Genomic DNA, 20087 nt, shown 5'->3' on the forward strand with positions numbered 1-20087 from the left:
TTTATGCCTATGTCTCTGGTGTGGAATCTAAATCTATGACTTCATGGCTCAAAGGTCGTATCGTTATCCGCCTGTGTACTCCGATGCTGGAATATTATAAGCAGAAACAATGGGAGTATGTTTTGTCATCCTGAGGTGAATGGTAGAATACTGATAGCTTTTTGTTTGTCCCCTTTCTTTAATCTTTTCGTTCTCTCTAACTTGATCCTTTTCTGAAACTTCTTTATTGCTACTTGTTTCAATACAGAGAGCTCAATTCTAGTGCAACAGCTTGTGTGGAACAAATAGGACCAACTTGACAGTCATGCCACTCCCTCTGAGGGGACATAGTCCGGTGGAAATTATGGCGTCTCTTGAGGGAAAGTGCAGCTTGAGACACCCGCACCAAAACAAAATAGAAAACTTACCAGGTATTGGTGCAAATTGTACAGCATGCAGACCTTCAACTCATCACATTGTAAAGCTGTGGTTAAGTTGTGTCCAATTTATTGGATCAGTTCGTTTCTAAAATAAAGTATAAAGATGCAGCCCAGATGTTTTTGGCAACATTGTCTGGAACAATGCAGGTGATTCACAAAGGTAGTACTTCTTTCAACCACAGTTGTGAACCTTTGCCTAGTTTTGTGGATTAGACAATCCTTGTGTAGTGTGGAAAGAGGATTGTTGACACTGTAAGCTGACAATACTCGTATTCATTGCTTTCCCTTTCTGTCTCCACAAACTCTGTTTTAACTATCTGTGTAAATGGATAAACCTCAAGGGGAATACAAACAGTTACGGCTTGCTTGTCTGAGTCATAAGGCTGTGCGTTTCAAGTTCCATTCCTCAGACTTCAGCGCATAAACTAATTTGACACTTCTGGTGCAGTATTGGGGTGCATTCTTACACATGAAATAATAAACTGAAGTCCTGTCTGTCCCCACCATGGGGATTGAACATGTCCCATGGCACTAACTTGTAGGAGAGCTGGAGAGACCTTCCTGGTGTCCTGGGCCATGTCAGTCTATCAACCCATATCACTAACACAGATTATCTGTTTATTTTGTAGGAACTCGCTCTCCCTGTTCCCAAATTAGCTGCTGCATTTCCTCTATTACAATAGTGACTATTCTTCAAAAATATTCCATTTGCTGTGAAATTTCTGGGGAGGTACTGAGGTTATGAAAGGTGCTACAGAAATCCAGCCTGCTATATTTTGTATTAGTTTCAGTGGTTTAATTTGAGTTTAAGAACTGTTTCCATTCCAGGTACAACAGAGGTGATTATAGCGGTTGGAGGGGAAGATGATAAGGTGGTTCTTCGTAGTGTGGAGAGCTTTGACCCCATTGGCCGTCAATGGAAGTGCCTTGCCTATTTGCCTTTTGCTGTTAGTAAGCATGGACTTGTTGCATCAGGTATAGCCGACCTTTACTTTTTTAACCATAGTTTTTATCATTGTAAATGTAAGCACGTTCGCTCAGGCTGATAAGTTTTGGAAGTCTTGCAGCACCTTTTTAGTATAGATTTGAGTTAAGGACAATTTTTAAAAATTACATCAGACATACAACAAAGCAAAACACCATTCCTCCTCATCTATCTGTGCAAGTGTTCATATTTTACTTACATATCTGAAGAAAAGTGGGAGGGAAGTATTATTATAACCCTCTTCCCATTTCCCACAATCTTGTAAAGGTCCACCATCAGTGCATCTGTACTCATCTCTTCAAACCACTTCCTGTGACCTTGAGGTACAGCCCAGCTGTTGATCCTTTCCCTATATGTATACTCTCTTAATTTTGGTACCATCCATGTAAATTGTATCTTTGCCATCTCTGCTGCCTTCCAATCCCTTTTTGTAACATTGTGCCTGTAGCTACGCACACAGTCTATAATCTAACCAAGGTTCAATACAGTTTGAAGCAACTTCCCTACTCTTCAATTCTAACTTTGTAGAAGTAAACCCTTTAGTGCATGGTCATTTTAATGATGGCTGAAGATTAGCATGGATACAATAGTCCTTTTTGCATGCTGTATAACCAAACACTGACATTTTCCTACCTACCAACAGTTTTCAATAAGGGTCACTGGACCTGAAATGTCATCTCTGCTTTCTCTCCACAGATGCTGCCAGATCTGCTGACACTTTCCGGCAATTTCTATTTGTCTCTGATTCTATCCTTTTGTTCCTCAATCTCACCTAGACTTGCATCTTCCACATAAGAAATGACCTGTGTGTTCTTCCTACTATAATGTACCTCTGTACTGGTACAATCAACTATCTGTGTTGAACTTCATTTGCCAATTATGTGCCCATTCTGTAAGGTTATTAATGGTCTCTTGTAATATGTTGCAGTGCCTTGCAATGATTACCTTTCACAAATGGGCAACATTATCCAATGAACTATGTAATTGTGAACAATGTTATTTGTTAAGATTTTTATAGAAAGTTGTCCTCCCCTCGCCCTACTCATTTTAGCTCAAATTTTGTGTACCTTTGTATTCTGTGGCATGTGCCTTCTTTGGAGTTATTTTCTCAGATCTGTTCTTAAAGATTTATTCCTACTGCAAAATGTAGTAAACTGATATGTAGGTATGTTCACCTAGGTCCAACTGACCGGCTGTTGAATTGCAGATCATCACAGTTGGTAATGTGAAATCAGTGCCAAAAATAAAAACAAAACTGAAAGTCACCTCATTTTCCCCTTTTTGGACTGGATTCTGATCCGTAGACTTGGTGCTTTTTTTGCCTGAAATTTTTCATGATATCTAAAAATTTGTCTTTTTTTCTATGTCATGGGTGTTTAGATTTAAAGCTGGTCTAGTTAAAGGTTGCATGTTAGTAATAGCTGTTAGGGGATAAGTTTTATTATGATTTTGTTCTCTTTTTTTCCTTGGAAATCTGGCATGTTTCTTTTATCTTAGACTGTCAGATATTAATTATCCTAGAAAATAAATTAATAAATTTAAATTTCATTTGTAACATGAAATGTGGGTTCATTTTACAAGATGCTATTTCTACCAGGGCTGTGACACCGTTGTTTTAGATACTGAAGTATGTGAGTCTTCAAATGGTAAATCATTGGGTGCACTTGCTTCAAGAATGTCCCTGAAGGTTTTTACTCTGAAGTCTCTGCTTTGTGTCCATTCTTGTCAAAGTTGGAGTGGTTATAGATTTACCAGGAGAATAATGAAATGGGCCAATTTATAAACCAGTTAGATGTTACGTTGAAGGCTGTGTAATGAAAAATCTACTCTAGTTCCTTAACTTAATTTTTTGTAACGGTTTATGCAAGTGGTTCCTTTTAAAGCCACACCAGTATAAAAATGTGCAGTATCAAGGGAGCAGTGGTCAACTTGAGACATCCGATTGTTTGCTTTGCCCTTGTTTCACATAGTCAAAAATTCAGTTTGTAATTTTTTTAAAAATGGTTCATGAGAAAAAATAGTCATAAGATGGGGAACGTGGGTGGGATGCAGATCAATCTTTTAGTAAAGAAAATGAACTGAGTTTTTAGTCATTTGGTGCTTCTTGTTGACTTAGTCATTGGTCCACTGAAGTTGGCAGTGTTTTTTGCTGTAAACCTGGAGGCTTACCTTGTATCATCTAATACCAGCTTTGTTGATCGATAAAACTGTCTCCAATGGCTCCCTCCTGCATTTATGTAGCACCTTTTAACACATTAAAATGCTCTAAGATGCTTTATAGGAGGTCATCAGACAAATTGTGACCTAGCTCCCCGAAAGTAAATTTGGTATTTGGTACCTGAGAGCTTGGATAAAGAGAGATTTTGTTGAGTAATTTGTGGAGAGGTTTAGAGAATAGTGTAATCTGTGAAAATCTGTGGTGCTATAACCCTCGGGTAATTATTAACCTGATAACTAGCTGCCCTGTGTAGTGCATATGTTATATTCTGTTGTAGAAGATGCCCTTTTGATAAGAACAGAAGTGTTTTTGAAAACAAGTAGAAATCCAATAGATACAGTGAGAGCAACTGATCCCAGGGTATGTTACAACAACTGAATTTCTTTTGATTTTAATTTTGCCTCGTGTACTCGAGTACAAATTAGAGTACAATTGAAACATGTATAATGTCACTATACATCTCAGGTACAAGCACTGAAGTGCAGAATCTTTTAAGAACAAGGTATAAAGAAAGAACAAAGTTAAAAGTTAAACATGACAGTAATAATAGTAAAGCTAAAGCATGTGGAGTAAGGTTAAAAGTTACACATTGCAAACCTTTATTTTCAACTTAAAAACTAAGACATAAAGCTGAAAGTTATAACACTGCAAGTGTTTAGCGCTGGTGGGACTGCACTTTGAGGAATGCCCTCAAGACTGGGATTCCACATGGAGGCCACACTGGGCCGAGAGACCACCACGCCGGACTAAAGAGATCACTACGCCAGGTCAGGAGGCTGAGAGTCCGGAGGCCAGGAGAAGAAAGAGGAGGCGGGGGGGTGGAGAAAGGGGAAATGGATGGAGTGGATGAGCTCCATCTGAAGTGCCCTACTGCACTGCCACCTTTGTCCTCTGGGGTGGGAGTTTGCGGTGTAATAACAGCACAATGTGCTTCTTCTGTTGGCCCAGTTATCTGGCAGAGGCTGGCTAAAAGACCTTTTCTGAATTGTTGCGTAACTGAACAATGGTTAATGATTTCTTTCTGTAGGTTCTACCCTTTACTTGGCCGGAGGGGAGTTTCCTGATGGTTCTGCAAGTAAAGAAATGTGGCGCTATGACCCGTGTTTCGATATGTGGCATGAAATGGCAGCAATGAATGTGGCACGCTCTGAACTAGGTAAATCATGTTTGTCAGAAATGTCTTTCCTTTTCTCCCCTCCCACGGCCCACCCAATAACACGGAGAGAAGAAAAATTTAAGAGTTGTGTAGTCTGTAGTTTCCCACCCAAACTTCTGCTTGTGTCTGTGTTTGTTTGCATCCCTAAGCCAGCGTCTCCTGCCTCAACAGTCATGATGTGTGAACACTTTCTTTGAATGACAATCAGAGGTTGTGAAAGGTTTTTCCCCACATGGGTTTTGTGATTTTTGTTTTTGAAATGTTTGTGGGGACACCTGTATTAACTATGATTGATTGATGGGCTGAATGGTTTTTCTCCGCTCCTTTATCTAACGCCTTAACAAGGTGGTGAGCTGAGGTGTTGTGACCATGACAGCATTTGATGAGACTACGAAGTCTCGTTATTTTTAAAATATTCAAGGCTAAGAACGTGGAAATAGGATAAACCTTTTCTTTCGAGTGTTAAATGGAGTTCTGAACAATCCCTGTTTCCTAGATGTTGGTTTCGTACTTGAGCTCCATTACAGTGTTTGCCCCGGTGGCCTAGGCAGCTGGAATCTTTCCTCAGTAGCAACAGATGGTACAGCACAAACTCACCGTAATGGTTGTCCCTGGCTTCCTCACTTGTGTACCACTTAGGAGTGTGCACCTGGGCAATAAGTGAAAGGTCCACAGTTCTGAACCGAACACCTCTGCTAGCCAAATCTGCCTGTTCGGATCTACCATTTCTCCCAGTGAGACAGTCTTTTCCAACACTGTCTGAAGATTTCATGCCGGATTGTGAGGCTGGACTGGAGGAAATATCTGGAACAAAACTGAAGCTTGGTTGGGGGGGTGGGGGGGGGTTGCGGTGGTTGCAGAGGTGGTGGAGGAAAACAGAACTGTTTCAGTGAAGTGGGAGAGATAATGGGAACTGCAGATGCTGGAGAATCCAAGATAACAAAGTGTGAGGCTGGATGAACACAGCAGGCCAAGCAGCATCTCAGGAGCACAAAAGCTGACGTTTTGGGCCGAGACCCTGTGACCCTGTGAAGGGTCTCGGCCTGAAACGTCAACTTTTGTGCTCCTGAGATGCTGCTTGGCCTGCTGCGTTCATCCAGCTCCACACTTTGTTACCTTGTTTCAGTGAAGTTTTCAGTAAATTTCAGGCGCCATTGAGTCCATCAATACTATTCTGATTTTCTATTAGCAATTTCCAGAAACTCATTTCCATCACTTCATTTTCCTCTATAGCCACTTCCCAGTCATTGGGAATTCTGTTTCTGGCACTGTTCCAAGCTCTATGGTTAATATAACCAGCTTTTGTAGATTTTCTTTTGTGAAGGTGGGACATTCTTGGAATTTGGAAAAAAATGGTTCATGCCTTGTTGATGAGGTTGGTACTAAGTTTATTGTAGCATTCAATTAAAAGCAAAATACTGCTGATGCTGGACATCTGAAATAAAAACAAAGTTCTGAAGAGTTCAGCAGGCCTGGCAGTATCTGTGGAGAGAGAAACAGAATTCATGTTTCAAATGTAACGTGATTCTTACTCCTTTGGTTAGTTCAGTTTCTGACCCCTTTTTAGGATACTGACTGCACCAAGCAAATTAGTCCCAGACATAAGGATTATAGTCTGTTACACACTTTATTTAAGAACTAGTTGCCCATTAAATTTTAATGTTCTGCGTACGGTTCTGCTAAATGAGGTAAAGTTCCTTAGAATCACTTGCAGATAGAGGAGGCTGCTGATTAATGCCCCTCTCAATCATTCCCTGATTACAAGATTCCTCGACTTTTGTTTTCAATGCTGTGGCAGGCTAGCTCATTTCCAAATTGGTGCATGGGTCCACAGAGCTCTTGACCTGCAGGATATGAGAGTTATATTGGGCAATTTCTCAGGATTGGGGATTGTTGGCAAGGCTGTTCCTAATTGCACAACTGGAGCTGACTTGAAGGTGATGGTGGGATATCTTTAATTGCTGCATGTAGCATTTGATGTAACTGTGTCTCGCAGGGGCACTTGACAGAATCATGTGTGGGACTGGAGTTGCCTGAAAGGCCTTGTAAAAATGGTAGGTTTGCTTCCTTCGAGAACACAGCTGAGCCATGAATGACAATTTATGATCTTCATGATCTCTTCGATTGCATTGATTTTTTTTTTCTTAATTTCTAGATCATTTTCAAGCCCTCAAACTACAACAGTAGAGTTTAAAGTTAATACTTTGCATTTTTTTAGATCAATAGCATTCTGCTGGAAGTGAATAGCAACTGCATAAATCCACTGTATAAACCTTTAGATGTTTTTCTACTGCACATTCTGACTCCTGCACCCCTCCCCACTGCAAAATTTGCTTTCTAGAGGAATTGCCAGCTTCAGCTCATTTGGTGGGACAATTTGGGAACTAAAGGTTGGATTGATTTCTTACTTTCTTCTCCCCACTCTCGTCCGCCTCCTCCTGTCTGCAGGCCTTGCTATGTTGGATGGTTTTGTTTTTGCTGTGGGAGGCTGGGAAGGATCATCAAGGCTGGATTCCGTGGAATGTTACAATCCCCACACAAACACCTGGCACTTCCTGGAATCCATGAAGATGGCAGTGACTAGTCCAGCTGTGGTGGCACTCCATGGGCTCTTGTATGTAGCAGGTAATAATGCTACCTGTTAGACTCAGTCATGATGTGAATACTGCCTTGTGTGGTTAGAAGAGAAAGAGGACTTGCAGTTATGTAGCACCTGTTGTGGACCAGACGAGGCACACGCCTTCCCTGCCGCAAAAAAATCAAAGTAAATTTTGGAGCTAGTCTAGACTTAGCCTTAACTTTTTTTTAAAAAAGTTAAAGGAACTATATTCCAGATATGATTTGATTGGCCCGCCACTAGGCTTTTATCAAAACACACTTTATTCTTACAACACAGTTAAAATACAGCAAAAAGAAGAACTGGCATAACTTTACTCTATCAAAATACTTAACAAGATAATGTATAATTTAACAACTAAGCATCAAATGTTCCAAAATAGGCAGAATTCCATAAATACAGCCTTGGCAAAGACAATTCAGCAACACAGTTATTATTCTCTCAAAGTTGTCTGTTTCCAATCTGGAAGAAAGCAACAATCTACCCCTTTTGATTTTTAAGACCAACCAGAAAAACCACCAACAATTTGAAAGCAAAACCAAAATCCTGTCATCTATTGTGAACCTGAGCCTGCCCACTCCTGGTTTTTTTTTGTTAAAAAGAAAAACACCACTGTGACAACACCCCTCTGCAAGAGAAACAGGGAGAGAAGACATCTCGAATGTACAGTATCATCACACACCTACTTAGGATCTCTTGAGTGCCAACGTGTATTCTAGCCCATGAAATAATGGCCCAGTTAATGACGTAGGATGTGTGATCCCAGTTTATCAATATCTCTCATTTCCAATGGTGATCTTCTGGTTGGAGGACAGAGTGACCTTGCCCCAACCCCATCCTAAACACCTTGCTTCCTGCGAAAGGGATTCATGCTTGAATTGTGTTAGTGATTTTTAAATTTCAACCAAATTTTGCCTCTTGGGTAAATTAGAGGCAAGTTGAATTCAAAAGCACAATGTGGAGGAAGTTGGACATTGTGCACTTTTAATGTTTGAAGATTCCATCCACCTTTTTTTCTGTAGTTAGTTGTTCCACAATTCTCCTGTGCAGCTGATTTTGCCAAGACTTTGACTTGAGCCTTGGGTATGGGAGGTATTTTAATAGTTCATGGGTATAGCTGGCTATATTGCCATCCCCAATGGCCTTTGAACTGAGTGGATGGTTAGGAGGGTCGTTAAGAGTCGGGCGTATTGCTGTGAATCTCATGTACACCAGACTGGGGAGGAATGATAAGTTTCTCTCCCTAAAGGAGATTCGTAAACTGGATGATTTTTTAAAAAATCAATCTGCAGTGGTTAATTTTCATTATCGAGTCATAAAGCAAGGAACCAAACCTTTTGGTCCACGCTGACCATATCTCCAAACTAAACTCATCCCACCTGCCTGTGTTTGGCTCATGTCCCTCTAAACCTTTCCTGTTCACGTGCCTATCCAAATGTCTTTTGAAGATTGTAACTGTACATGCCTCCACCACTATCTCCAGCAGTTTGTATCTCACACTAACCACTCTCCTGTGTTTTTAAAAAAAGTCGCCCTCATGTTCTTTTCAAATGTTTAATCTCTTATTAAACTCGCTTTTTTAATTCAACTTTTTAAAAAAAATTCAAATGCCATGATGGAATTCTGGTCCATTTAAACCTATGTCCCTGAAACAATTAGTCTGGGATTCAGGATTACTCATCCAGTGACATTACCACTACCCAACTGCCATTCCTTTGATACATATGCTGTGAGGAAGATCTCAAATTTCTACTGGCGAAAGCAGGAGTAGTGCCATTTCACAATCGAGAGTTGCAACGTTAGAAGGAATGTTTACAACAAATGGGGGAAGGAAAGGTGATCAACAAAATCTGCCGAGTATTCACTTTTATAGCATTTTAAGAATTGTTGAGGCTTAAGAAGTGTAATGTTAAAGAGGCTTGGCTTTGCAGGAGGAGCTGTCTTGGAGGATGGTGATGGGATGGATCTTGTTCAGGTGTACAATCCTAAAATGGACTCCTGGTTTGAGGTGGCTCCAATGCAGATTCCACGTTCTGGTTCTGCTGCCTGTGTCCTCCAGGGAAAGATTTATGTTATTGGTAAGTGAGAGTGACATACCTGCCTAGTACCTTTTACAACCCAAAATACATTCTCTCCATTGAACTACGTTTGAACTCTCTCGAAGTTTCGATTACTTGCCATGCCTGTGCGTGCTGTTATACGTTAGTCCCCATCCAACAATGCCTCAATTTAAAATAAATGTTTTCCAATCCCAATATTGCTTTGGCTTTCCCAAACTCTAGTTTCCTGTGCACCTCCCCCCACCACTTTCCCCAATTTTGCCGCCTCCTATGAACCCCTGACCTATCATTGCTCCACAATTGATGGCTGATGACATTCATATGCCAAAGCCCCCTGCCTTGGAATTCTCACCTCAACCCCTCCTTCATGCTTGAGGCTTAACACCTGCCTCCTCACCAAGTTTAGACCACGTGTTCTAATCCAACGTGATGATGCCCTTGTGACAGGTTGAGATAGTAAGGACATTAGGGGTAGGCCATTTGGCCTGTTCATCATGCTCCACAGTCCAATTGAACCCTAACTGCTCTGATTGTAGCATGTTCATTTTCCTGTCTTTGTTTTGTATGTTCAAGGGATATTGCAGTTGCTGGCTAGGCCAACATATTTTTTGCCCATCTGTAGTTGAGTGTGTTATGTATCTCTCTTCCTAGGTGGCTGGCATGCCTCAACGGAGAACACTGACAAGGTGGAGCAGTACGACCCTGAGACCAATACATGGAAGATGTGTGCCCCCATGAATGAGAGACGCTATCGACCAGGGGTGGCTGTGATTGACAGCAAAATCTATGTGCTAGGAGGAGAGGAAGGTTGGGATCGGTAGGTATAAGCAGCTCCATGATTCAATTAGATTGCCCGCATCTTACGGCTGCCTAGATTCGTATAACCTTCCCCAACAATCAGTCTCAGTTTTGTGACAATTTCAGATCAACAGATTAATGAGAGAAGACAATTCCAGATTTAAGGCCACGAAACATAGCAGCACAAATTAGGCCATTCAGCCCATCAAGTCTGCTCCACCATTCAATCATGCCTGATAAGTTTCTCAACCTCATTCTCCCGCTTTCTCCCTGTAACCCTTGATCTCCTTGACAATCAAGAATCTGTCTGTCTCTGTCTTTAATATACTGAATGATCCGGCCTCCACAGCCTTCTGTGGCAGTGAATTCCATAGATTCACCACTTGCTGGATGAAGAAGTTTCTCCTTTATCCCCGTTCCCTTTACTCTAAGGCTGTGCCCTCAGGTTCTAGTCTGTCCTACCAATGGAAACATCTTCCAAACATCCACTCTGTCCAGACCATTTAATATTCTAAGTTTCAACTAGATTTTCACCTCTCTCTCCCCAATGCCCCCCACCCCACCGTTCATCCTTCTGAGGTGCATCGAGTTTACCGTAACTTTTTTGCCTTTCTTACAAACATTTTGTATCTCTTGGTGTATCTTGCGCCCCAGCTCCTGACTATTGTTTGGAGGCCTGTACACAACCCCAAATAATGTTTTTTTTTAACCTCTGCAGTTCCTCGACTCTACCCACACAGATTCCACACTATCTGACCCTACTTCGTTTCTTACATCTTACTAATAAGGCAACCCCACGCCTCTGCCCACTTCCTATGTCTTCGATAAGATGTATGTCCTTGGATATTCAGCTCCGAATCCTGATTCCCTTGCAGCCATGTCTCCGTGATGCTCACCGTGTCGTATCTGCCAATTTTGATCTGTACTACAAGCTCATTTACCTTCCTTCTTTATACTGCATGCATTCAGATATAACACCTTCAGTCCTGTATTAAGCGTCCCTCCTCTCATTGTCACTTGTTTATCCAGTGTGCTTGAAGTTTGGTTCCTAACCCTTTTCAAACACACTGTCCTATTTGTGTCTGTGCTGGAGACTTTAAAAACCTCTCCTGAGTTCCCCTTTCCCACCGTTTATTTTCATTTTTTTGTACACAGTGGAATCTACCTCCACAGATGTTAGCCTGTGGCTTTGTTCCCTACTTTGTTACCCTTCCCTTCCCCATCGCTTTCTAATTTAGTCGTGTTGACCAGCCTATTTACCCTTTCCACTAGAACATTGGTCCCAGCTCAGTTCAGGTGAAGACCGCCCCAGTGGTATAGATCCCTCCTGTTCCAATACTGTGTATAGTACCTTTTGTATACTTAAGAAGTCCAGCTTTTTGTGCCTAGCAAAATTGAAGTGGAATCATTTGAAGATGTCACGACAATGAGTAAATAACCTCAAACAGTTAATGTGTTTGAGATGACTTTTTCTTGAATGTCTGTACTTTGATTCATTTATACAGAAATAAATTGTGTATTTGCGATGGGCAATGAATATTTGCAGCCTCCACCTAAGTACCGTTGTCAAGAGGTTTGTGAGGCTAATTGTTTTTATGCTTTAGTGCCAAACAACAATTCAATTACGGAAACATTTCTGATCAATATAGATTACTATTTGAAAAACGAGATTTTTAGAAGGAACATTTACTCTCCTTCATGCTAATGGATGAAATCAGATTTGAAGCCTATAATTTTCAAAAAATTGTTTAATGTTAGACAGAGATCCCAGCCATCCTAAAATGGGAGGAAAGGTGCTGCCTTTCCTATTGCCCTTTTGAGAGGAACAGAGAGGGAGGCTATTGTGCATGTGCTTTCTCTTTGGAAGTTACCTAACAAGTCCTAATCTTCAGTTGTTTTCCCTAATTCCAGCAAAGCTTTTTTTCCTCCCTTTTCTTATTTGGTTTAAAATGATTTCTGTTACAACTTGAGTTGTTGCACACCCTTTTAGTGTGAAACCAATTGGAGAAATCAGAGAGATGGGGAGATTTCTGCCAGTGGTTCATCCATCTATTAGACACAGCTCCTGTGGTGAAAGCATCCTTTATATTTCAAGCTTTTGAAGGTTGTATTTTGTTCACGTAATCCTTTAGCAAACTTATTCCTGAAGCACATTCTTGTACTTGATTTTGCATTTTCTGGCTTGTTTACATTGGCAAAAGTTTTTTTGTGTATTAGAAGAGAATTTAGAAAAAGGCAGATTTTCAAGTTTGTTCTTGTTAATTAGTTCAGTTCCAATATTCCACTGCATAAGAGTCACAAACTTTGTTCCCCCCGCATAGCTGTCAAGTGGTGTTGCTTTTTAGGAAACAAAATTTGTTTAAAGACTTGACTTAATAGATGTGAACTCTACATTTATTGGTTGGGTCACAATCTACACATAGCAGCAATATTTGTTACATATAAAGTGACATTGGAAATTTGGAAAGCCATAGGACTGAATCACCGAAGAAGGGTGAAGGTCTAGCTGTACTTCATAACCTATCTGTAGAGTCGTGATAGCGTGGGAGGCCATGTGGCTTGGAGTTCCTGTACATTTCTGAAGAGCAATCCAGTCAGACCCATTCCCAGATCTGTCCCCGTGGCCCTGCAGTTCTCTTTTTTTTCCCTTGAGTCTCTGATTTAGTTTGTTTTCAACTTTCACTGAACAAATAAACTAAATAGTATTACAAAAAAAAACAAAACGGGAATGTCAGCTTTATTTTGAAGATGTGCTGTAGTCTCTCTCCTCAATTCACTGTGCAACTTGATTTATAGCAACTGTGATCACAGGTAGACTGTAATACACACTTTTCCATCATGTTTCTAATTAGCTGCAGAATTCTTTTTAAAGGTCCCATTTTCAATTCAGGTCTGTGTGCAAGTTTTGTACAAAATCCTGTGATTCTCTACCCTCCTCCCCATTGTTTGCAGATACCATGACACCATTGAGCAGTACAGTGAAGAAACTGGCAAATGGGAAATATATGGAGAAATGCTCACAAGTCGCAGTTGGTTAAGTTGTGTGTCTGTGAAGATGCATGGCCCGGCCACACAGTTGATCAAGAACATTGTATGAGCAAATGTGAATGTTTTCCATCTTGTACACTCTGGATATGTGCCATTGTCAGCAATCTTGCGTGAAGGTTGTCACCTGCAATTTTCAGAATGTTCAAAGGAACTGTTCTTGCAGGACTCCTAGTTCTATTAGTGTAAACTTAGAGAAGCATGTTGAGACTAATTTTTAACGCTGTAGCCCAGGTAGTAACCTGATGCAGAGACACCGATTCCTTTAGGAAACCCATTGAGATTTTGAGACAACAGTTTCAATGGGATGAAAGCTGGGTGGGTTGATTTTAACAAGGACAATGGGAACTGGTTTGTTTCTCAGAATTATTGCCCAGGTGGTAATTTGACTGTTTCTCCTGTTTATTTTAACCAAATCAACCTCTGAATTAATTCCTTAATTTTGACTGTCTTAAGAAGAGCTAACAATAGCTTCATGACAGTGGTGCTAACTCTAATTGAGTCTGACTCTGCAAACATCTTTTTAATTAAGCAGGTTTTTCATTTTGGTGCAGAAAGGGCCATTTGTTCCAATTGTTTATTTCTCACATCTCAGCTAATGGCATCTGGTCCTGCTGATTATCCTCTGTATCGAGACTTTTGTTCCAATCTATCTACCCTGTTCTTTACCAAATTCAAACCCCAAAAGAAACTGTGATTAAGGCTTCAGCAAATTCATTAACTACTTTGAAGGACTTTATAATATGGATGGTAATTTGTTCAATGATTTGGACTTCTGTAGTATCTAGAGAAGAGTTGTATTTTCATGCTCAAAACATTCAGAATGAGCATGCTTATTCCTTCCTACACAGAGCTTGATCCTTGTGCCCTGCAAGTAGCAATAAAATACAGAACATGATACTGCATCCATGCTCCACTTGCTACAAGTTTATAAGTTGGTGTTTAAAATCTCACCACTTGTTCAAAAAGGAATTTTTAAAGTTGTTCTCACTTCAGGAGAGGCTTCACGCGGAAGCAAATTCAAAAGTTTTGTTGATCTCAACTTAACAAAAGGTTTCAATACAGTGCTGAAGACAACCAATCTGTCCAATGGTCTTAAGATATGTGTCACTATGCATTGCAAGATGTGTGCAGTAAGTATCACTGCAAATATTGAGGATTAAAATTTGACTAAATTTAACCTTCCAAAAGCTTCAGGTATTGTGGTACTTGATGCTGTGCTTAAAGACAGTAATCATAAATGATGCAATAAAGGTATTGTAGCTATATCAGTATAACCCTATGGGTTTTTAAAAAATTGCTCATGGACAAATGCTTTTGTACCTCAGTACATAACTCCTGCTGTAAAAACTTAATGCAAATAATGTGTAATAAAATTTTGTATTAAAACATTCATTGACATAATATTGAACATCCACAGTATCAATCATTTGCCACTGCCCGTAAGGCACTTAGTGATGTCTGCAACTCCAAAAGCATTTAAATGTGACACTATCCAGGACAAGGTAACCTGTGCTTCTCTTCAACTTTTTCCCCCAGGGTAGAGGAGTCTAAATCCAGTTAGTGTAGGTTTAAGGTGAGGTGGAAGATGATTTTAAAAAGGGACAAGAGCCTACTTTTCCTTTAGTGGTGATATGTACAATAACACTTAATAGACATCTGGATAGGTACATGAATAGGTGATAGGGCCCAGTGCTGGCAAATAGGACTAGATTAGTACAGGATATCTGGTTGGTATGGATCACACTAGTTCCAGGCTGTACATCTGACTCAAGTTAGGGATAGCCAATAAATAATCCACTACCCTGGAAGAAACAACTCATTACAACTTGTCTGCATAGTCAAAAGCTGGTACAAGTGCTTGTGCTAAATAGTTGAAAGGCAGGGTAAGAAAAGCTTACTAATGAAAAGACAAATTTACCTTTTATTGATTACAGACTAATCCACCTCCACTACCATCTAAAGTGGAAGTGAGTACTGTTTCAGATGCTAGACTGGCAGAGTAAGAATTTTCAGAGGTATACACCTTAGGCAGTGTTCAGCCAAAGCACTTTTATTAAAGAAATTAAAGTAGATTACAAATGCACTCTTTGAACAATCCTACCATGATGTTCAAAAGCATCTTAGAAAAATTAGAATGTACATAACTGATGGTTTGAAGCTATTTCCTGTTCCACAATATTCCACTGACTGTCACACCAATTCAAACTAGTAAGCGTTCAACCGCCTGTTGAACAGACTGAATCTGTGGTTTCAGCTGAGAGCCTTCCTTTATGGTGACAGAGGATGCAATGACTGGTCGACATACACCACACGCACGGCCCAAAGCCTGTTTAGACCTTACAAAAACGTAAGGTACATTTTTATCTTCGCAGAGAAGAGGTAAATGAAGGATAATCTCCAACGGTTCAGCATCTGCAGCCATCACGATGAACTCGGCAATTCCTCTGTTCAAGGTCTTGGTGGCTGCAAAGACAGACATTTCTATTAAATCAATTTTTGGCTTAGAGGTGATGAGAAAGACAAGGGAAGCACTCCACCCTTTCCTCTGCAGAAAAAAATGGTTGAGTTTTAAAAAAACTGATATTCACCCCTAACCCTAGTGAAATTGTATACCTCTACGTAAAGAGCTGATGAAAAACCAATCACAAGTGATCTAACTGCTTCAAAATGTACTGTACTTGGGAACATAAATAAAGTACCTTCATTAGCTCCCTTTCGAAGTTGTTTGTAGTTCCCTGCTTGCTGCACAAGATCTAGAATTGTCTTTGTTAGCTGGGCATCCGCAAGAGGATAGGCTTTAGGGTTAACGTCTTGCTCAGTCTACAATGAGAAAATAAGAAATTACAGTTGTATTTGTTAGAGGTAAAAGATATGTATACTCAGACCTTATTGTTCATGATGATATACAAAAGATTAAATGAGAATGTGGAGGGATAATAAATATTTCTGTGGATGACAAAATGCTATAGGATGAATATTATTAAATTGGAGAGGGTGTAGAAAAGATTTACAAGGATGCTACCAGGACTGCAGGGTTTGAGTTATAAACGGCTTAGCTACACTGGAATTTTTTTTCCCACTGGAGCATAGGAAATTGAGAGTTTATATAAAAATTTAGAGGGGCAGAGAAAAGTTGAATAGCAAGTCTTTTTCCTCAGATACAGGAGTTTGAAACTATTTTTAAGGCGAGAAGGCAAAGATTTTAAAAGGGACCAGAGGGGCAACTTTTTCCACACAGAGGATGGTTCGTGTGTGAATGAACTACCAGAGGAACTGGTAGATGCAAGTACAGTTCCAACATTTAAAAGATATTTGGATAAGTACATGAATAGTTAAGGTTTAGAGGGACATGGGTCGAATGCAACCAGATTAATTTAGAATATCTAGTCGGCACAGACGAGTTGGACCAAAGGGTTTGTCTCCATGCTGTGTGGCTCCAGTTGAAGATTGGTCAGATGGACTGATGGAAATTAATTGTGAAATGAGAGAGAAATAATGCACTTTGGAAGTAGTAACAAGACAAAGGAGTCCTCAATGACAAGCAGGACACTAAGAAGCTATTAGTAACAGATCCCCGATGGTGACAGTTAAGGCAGCATTCAAGACACTTGCTTTTATCTGTTACAGAGCTGTACAAAAGTTTTAGTTAGACCACCGCTGGAGGACTGTGTGTAGTTCTGACCACCACACTATAGGAAGCATATGACTGCACTGGAAATGGTACAAGGACATTGCCTGGGAAATGAACATTTCAGCTAATAAGAGGCTTGATAAGGTTGGCATACTCTTTGGAGCAAACAGGGCTGAGGAGTGATCTGACTGATGTGCATAAAAGATTGAGGGCATGAGCAAGGTAGATAGAAAGCAGTCATTCCACTTAGTTTAAGAGTCAATAACAAGGGGACATTGGGCCCTTATGGTGCAGTGGTAGCATATCTCCAGGCCAGGAGCCTGTGTTGAAGTCCAATCTGCTCCAAAGTGTTTAATGACAACTATGAACAGACTGATTAGAAAATATCTAACAAGGGGTCATAATTTTAAGGCGACAAGTAGGTGGTTTAGAAGGGATTTTAGGAAGGAAAATTCACCCAGACACTAGACACAGGAAATAGTTTGACCTTTACAAAAGTACTTGTATAAGTTTTTAATGTCATAACATTCAAGGCCATGGAAAAACTGCTGGAAAGTGGGACTTGTCAATTTTAGTAGCTTAGTCAATGCAGACTCCAAGGGCCTCTTTTGTGCTGCATGATTCAATGACAAAGTATATTAAACACTTTATAAAAGGGACATGCAGTTGTATCGTATAATACAAAGTCAATCCAGAGGGTTGCAAGGTCAGTAATTAATTATATGAAGGGTGGCATCATAGAAGAATGGTTACACAGGCATTCGATCAGCCTGCTGTATCCACACCAGCTCCCTACAAGGGAAACATTGCCAGTTCCACTCCTTGACCTTTTCCCATAGCCCTATAATTTTCTACCTTAAAGTAACATTTAGGAAAATATTATTTAATTGGAGACAGATCAGAGGAAGCTCACTGTCATCACCAGCACGGAGGGATTGTGTATTGCGCAAAAGTTGAACAGGTTGGGTCTCTATTCACTGGAGTTAGAAGACCGAGAGGTGATCTCGTTGAAACGTACAATTCTTTAGCTGCTGAGAGAACGTTTTCCCTGAAGAACCAGAGGGCACAGTCTCAGAATTAAAGGGCATCATTTTAAGACTAAAGTGGAGGAAGAATTTCTAAGGATTGAGCATCTTTTCTTTATGATCTATAATTATTCGAGTCTCTTTTGAAACACACAACTGAATCTGCCTCCAGGCAGTGCATCACTAAAAACACGCGGCGATTTTTTAAACAACGTGGCCCGAAATAATGTTCCGTGATATATATGTGTTTAAAGTAAACTTGGAAATAACACTCGAGACGATATAAACCCAGCGGCTACTGGCAAGAAACTGGAAAGTGAGGTTGGTTTGGTGCTCTCCGGGCCGGCACAGACAGCCAGGGTCGGCCGGTTGGTTATCCACGGGTGTCGCACATGTAAACCCCCGCCGCGTTGTCAACAGGGCCCGAGGAGGTCAGCCACCTCCCCCCGCGAGGTTTAGGAAAATAAGGAGCAGGAGGTGGCCGCAGGGTCTGCGGAAGCCGTGGTTTCCAATGGGACTGGGTCCGGACAGGAGGCGCTCCATCCTGTGGCCACTCCGGGGCAGATGGGACCCGGAACCTGCGGCCTCCACACGCAGGATGAGCGGGCGGCTGGCTAACCGGCCTGCCTCCTTCGCTCACTTACTTACCATCTCCCGCTCTCTATACAATCCGAGTTCGTAACCAACTTCTCGCTGTCCCCTCAGCTGCCGCTTCACGGAGGACCGACCCGAACACAGAGCACCGCGCGCACACCGCTTTCACTGTGACCGGCGAGACGGCCGTCACCAAAGCGACAAATTCCGGGCAAGAGCAGACCCACCTGCTTACATCGTCAAGTGCAAGTTCACAGCGCCATCTCCGCCGGGCTGTATCAATTACAAATGAAAGCCACTTTGCCCACCGAAGGTTTATTTAATCTCGAATGGACACAAAGTCTCAGCAACAAAATATCCAACTCATTTTTTAAAATGGTTTATTGGTGGAAGGATCGAGAATCAAAATAAGTAGGTTATGAGGAATAAAAGTGTAATCCTGCAGATGATGGAAACATGAATCAAACACAGAAAATGTTTGAGGAATTCAGCAGATTTGGCATCATCTGTGAAGAGAGAAATTAACTTTTCGAGTTCAGTATGACTATCATTCCTCAGATGACACGAGGATTTTGTTTTAATGCAGCAAATAGTCAAGATCTGGAATCACTGCTTAAGAGATGGGTGAAGACAGAATCAATTGTAGTTTTCAAAAGAGGTTTGCATCGTTACCAGAAGAACTATTTGCAAGATTATGAAGGAAAGACTTTGACCACCACTAGGTTAATTGCTGTGGCACAGATACAATGAGCCAAATGTTTCATATTCTGTGAATTTACCATTCTGTGACTCTATGATTTCAGTGTTTATAGGTTCTCTGCCATTTCCAGCTTTGTGACCAGTTGCCACTCCATTTTTTACACTACCGTATTGTAACATATTGAAATTACAATAACTGCACTTCAAAAGTACTTAATTGGCTGTAAAGCACTTTGGCATCTTCAGTGACCATGAAAGGTGCTCTGTCAATACAAATGTGCTTTCTTGTAATGTTTGTATCTAGATGTCCATAATAACATGGTCATGAATTATAGATTGTTCACCGTATTTGCGAACATTTGTTTTATTTTAGTCTGTTTTGTGTCTGCTCAGTGACACCAGTGTTGTGGGTAAATCATTACAAGCTATCATTAATTTGGCTACTTATTAAGAAATCTCACAGACAATCAAGTACTGAAACAACAATTTAAACTTTATTGCATGTAGCAACCAAAATAAGACACTGCAAGTAACCAAGTTAAACTTCACAAACCAACTTGGCTATTACCTGATTAATGGTAGAATATAGTCAGAATTTAACCAACAGTATTTGTCTTTGGAAGTGTACAGCGTTCAATCTTTTTATAGTGATTTCCTTGGAAGTTCTGCCACTGAATTATTCTGCTGTTGGATTCTTGTACAATTTTCTGGCTTTCAAGTTTGTGGTGTGACATTTTTGATGATTCGATAGATGCTTTCATCTCTAATATTGATTGCACTTCTGAAGATCTCAAATCTATAGCTTGCTTTCTTATCAGAAGTAGCTCCCTGCTCCTT

General features: G+C 40.6%; 2 protein-coding genes across 12 annotated transcripts in view; one reads left to right on the plus strand and one right to left on the minus strand.

Annotated features, from left to right (window-relative positions):
* si:ch211-256e16.3 (kelch-like protein 17) overlaps nucleotides 1-14702 on the plus strand; it is a 33407-nt gene extending 18705 nt beyond the window's left edge. For all 11 annotated transcript variants that reach the window (XM_048551622.2, XM_048551628.2, XM_048551626.2 and 8 more), the window contains 6 exons: nucleotides 1248-1394; nucleotides 4650-4778; nucleotides 7227-7403; nucleotides 9327-9473; nucleotides 10107-10272; nucleotides 13206-14702. In XM_048551622.2, the coding sequence (XP_048407579.2) occupies nucleotides 1248-1394; nucleotides 4650-4778; nucleotides 7227-7403; nucleotides 9327-9473; nucleotides 10107-10272; nucleotides 13206-13350 (911 nt within the window). In that variant the 3' untranslated portion in view covers nucleotides 13351-14702. The remainder of the gene's footprint in view (nucleotides 1-1247; nucleotides 1395-4649; nucleotides 4779-7226; nucleotides 7404-9326; nucleotides 9474-10106; nucleotides 10273-13205) is intronic.
* Nucleotides 14703-15330: 628 nt separating this feature from the next.
* snu13b (SNU13 homolog, small nuclear ribonucleoprotein b (U4/U6.U5)) lies at nucleotides 15331-18766 on the minus strand. The gene is made up of 3 exons (XM_048551655.2): nucleotides 18606-18766; nucleotides 16001-16121; nucleotides 15331-15764 (listed from the first exon to the last, which is right to left on the minus strand). The coding sequence occupies exons 1-3, from the start codon at nucleotides 18606-18608 to the stop codon at nucleotides 15502-15504; spliced, it is 387 nt and encodes a 128-aa protein (XP_048407612.1). The 5' UTR covers nucleotides 18609-18766; the 3' UTR covers nucleotides 15331-15501.
* Nucleotides 18767-20087: the final 1321 nt, after the last annotated feature.

This window comes from Stegostoma tigrinum, chromosome 23 (genome assembly GCF_030684315.1).
Source record: "Stegostoma tigrinum isolate sSteTig4 chromosome 23, sSteTig4.hap1, whole genome shotgun sequence".
NCBI lineage: Eukaryota > Metazoa > Chordata > Chondrichthyes > Orectolobiformes > Stegostomatidae > Stegostoma > Stegostoma tigrinum.